This window comes from Palaemon carinicauda, chromosome 2, assembly GCF_036898095.1.
Source record: "Palaemon carinicauda isolate YSFRI2023 chromosome 2, ASM3689809v2, whole genome shotgun sequence".
NCBI classification, from domain to species: domain Eukaryota; kingdom Metazoa; phylum Arthropoda; class Malacostraca; order Decapoda; family Palaemonidae; genus Palaemon; species Palaemon carinicauda.
The window spans coordinates 27,272,870-27,275,586 of NC_090726.1; the positions used below are offsets into that span (position 1 = coordinate 27,272,870).

At 38.4% G+C, this 2,717-nt stretch overlaps 1 protein-coding gene across 1 annotated transcript in view; it reads right to left on the reverse strand.

The window, feature by feature from the left end:
* Window positions 1-910: 910 nt before the first annotated feature.
* LOC137615661 (glutamate receptor ionotropic, delta-2-like) overlaps window positions 911-2,717 on the reverse strand; it is a 23,500-nt gene continuing 21,693 nt past the window's right edge. The window contains exon 14 of the mRNA XM_068345463.1: window positions 911-997. Coding sequence (XP_068201564.1) covers window positions 911-997 — 87 coding nt within the window. The remainder of the gene's footprint in view (window positions 998-2,717) is intronic.

The window sequence follows — 2,717 nt, forward strand, 5'->3', positions numbered from 1 at the left end:
AAAATGGCTGCATTGCATGTTTATTACTACAGTTTAGCGTGTTTATGAAAGAAAAGGTGTCTTTTCCTAAGGCTTGGAACGGATTAGGCTATTTACATGTAAAACGCGACTCAGGGTACGAAAAAATCAGCATACGAAACCGTATCCTGAACGGATTACTTTCGTATGCTGAGGCATCACTGTATATATAAATATATGTGTGTGTGTGTGTGTATATATACCTCTTTATACTATGCATATACATATATATGTGTTTGTGTATACATGCATAGAAGATTAACTACTACGATCTATATTCAAATAACTACAAAACAATTGGAAGCTGGAGTAAGATAACCAAAATAATAAGTCCTAAATTTCATAAGTAAATCAATAGTCAGTTATATAGGACTTTTTTATTGTTGAATATAGTGTTACCTCCTGGCTAGTAGTGTGGTAACGTGTTCGTCTAGCATTCACGTGGCAACAGATCGATCCCATATCGGAAACCATGAATTTAAGTTGTTTATTATGGAGAACGCTGCTGTGGTAGGGCACCACAATTGGGGGATTGACCTTGCCCGGCAAACGTTCTAGTGAGCATCTATTCTGATGATACAGGAACTGAATGAAGACACTTTTACCTTATACCTTTTATTACAATTTACTTTCTTAGTAATTCCCTTATGTAATTGTTTGACCTAAGCCTGCGTTCTTGACCCCAGATGATGCTGACTCTTTCATAACTTGTTAGATTTGTTAGGATTTACAAAAGATCAATATATGCAAAGTACCTTTATTATTCAGATATAATTTCAATTAATCATTAAGACATTTTCTAATAATTTTTATATTTCAAAATTCTCTCTCTCTCTCTCTCTCTCTCTCTCTCTCTCTCTCTCTCTCTCTCTCTCTCTCTCTCTCTCTCTCATTATAATATTAAGAAATAAGCGATGTTTTCTATGAGCAATATCACGGCTGATATCACATTACCAATGACAACAACGAAAAATGCGGCCTGGAAAAATAAAGAAAAGAAGATAATTCTTAGTTGAAAATTAGTAGCCTACCATATTATATTATATATATATATATATATATATATATATATATATATATATATATATATATATATATTTATATATATACATATATACCTGTTCTTTTATAGATACAGACCATTATTTTTACAAAGGAGAGATAACAGTGAAGCTGGAGGAAACGGCCGGCAGTTAAAACCTTTATAACGAGTTGTAAATATGTGATCATTTGTTGGACACTCCTTCACTGAGGACGAAGAGGACAAAAAATTTTGAAGCCAGCGTGTTTCCTCGTTAGGTGTTTGAGACTGCAATCATATTTTCGAACAAATCCACCCTTGTTTGCTATAGTAAGCGCCCTTATGAACGTCATCACGATGCAAGTACCCTTTGGAACGACACCACAATACGAGCATCATTTTGAACGTTATCATACATGCTTGCAATGCGAGCATTGTTTGGAACATTAGCTCTTGTTCTTCGTTATCGGTATCAAGTCGCTTGCTCTTACAGTAGGCCCATCTCTCTAATGTGTTCTCCCATCAGAGTAATACTAATACTAGGTGTTTGCGCATTCTTGAGGGAGCACCATGTCTCAGAAGCATGATCGCAACTCGCAACCTCAACTGCTCAAGTGGTTAACTTGCAATTGATTGCACAGCATGTCAACTGCTTAAGGAAGCAAAGGAGCTATCCTTCTACAAACCCTAAAGTCAGTACAAGGAACCGAACAGGTTTGTTGTCCCTATTCCAAAGTGCTGCAGATGCAACTAATTCCCCTTGTGCACTGACAAATTTGCCCTCCTTTGACAGGTCACTTGGGGTGGTGAATAAGTGGCAGCACCACCGTAGAGACATAAGTAATAATTGAGGTGCTACTGTTCTTCTGCACCTTTGCCAAGTAACAGTATGTATCCACGAGTGATCAGTGCTCCACCTAATCCCTCTGACAGCGCTCTTGATTACAGGCGAAAGAACAGTGGGAGCGGAAAATCTGAGCAGGAGGATGCAGATCGTTCACCTAGAATAGTCTTTGCATTCTCAGACAGCGAGCAATACCCTAACTTTAAGTGGTCCACCTGTTCGCAACCAAACTAATGGGAAGTGTTTGATATTCTGCTCACCAATTCCAGACCTAAAAGGTGTGTTTGAGGATGCTTTCCTGCATCTTAAGATTTCATTAACATCTAGGCTTTTCTGCTGTCCTGCCTGATAAAGAGTGTCTTGGATCAATTCTGGTCTACTTCCCGGATTTTGTTGATTTGATAACAAAATTTAGCCCGCAATCAAAGGCCCTATGGAAATGTATCAAGGAATTGAAAAAATAACTGAGGTATTACCTCCTTTAGCTGACATGTTCTGCCAACCTCCCACCCAGAAATTCCACAAGCCGGTGGAATCAATAAGACTTCATATATGAAGGTTATCCAGCATCTCCCCTCAGAGACAGACTTTTTGAGTGAAGTTGTGCAAGGGATGTCATGATAATTCAAAGAATTGTTGACTTTTATGCGTCAAACAAGGTGATCCATCTTCTGTAGTTGGGAAGGGAGCTCCTTCATATCGGAGCCTCTATGCCATGGTTAGCTGAATTTTTACTGTACCTTTGAAGAGAAAAGCCCTGTTCGGTATTGGCGGTGTAAGCTCATCACTTAAGTCTTAAGGCCAGCTCTTTAAGCTGAAAGGAGTTGATATTGC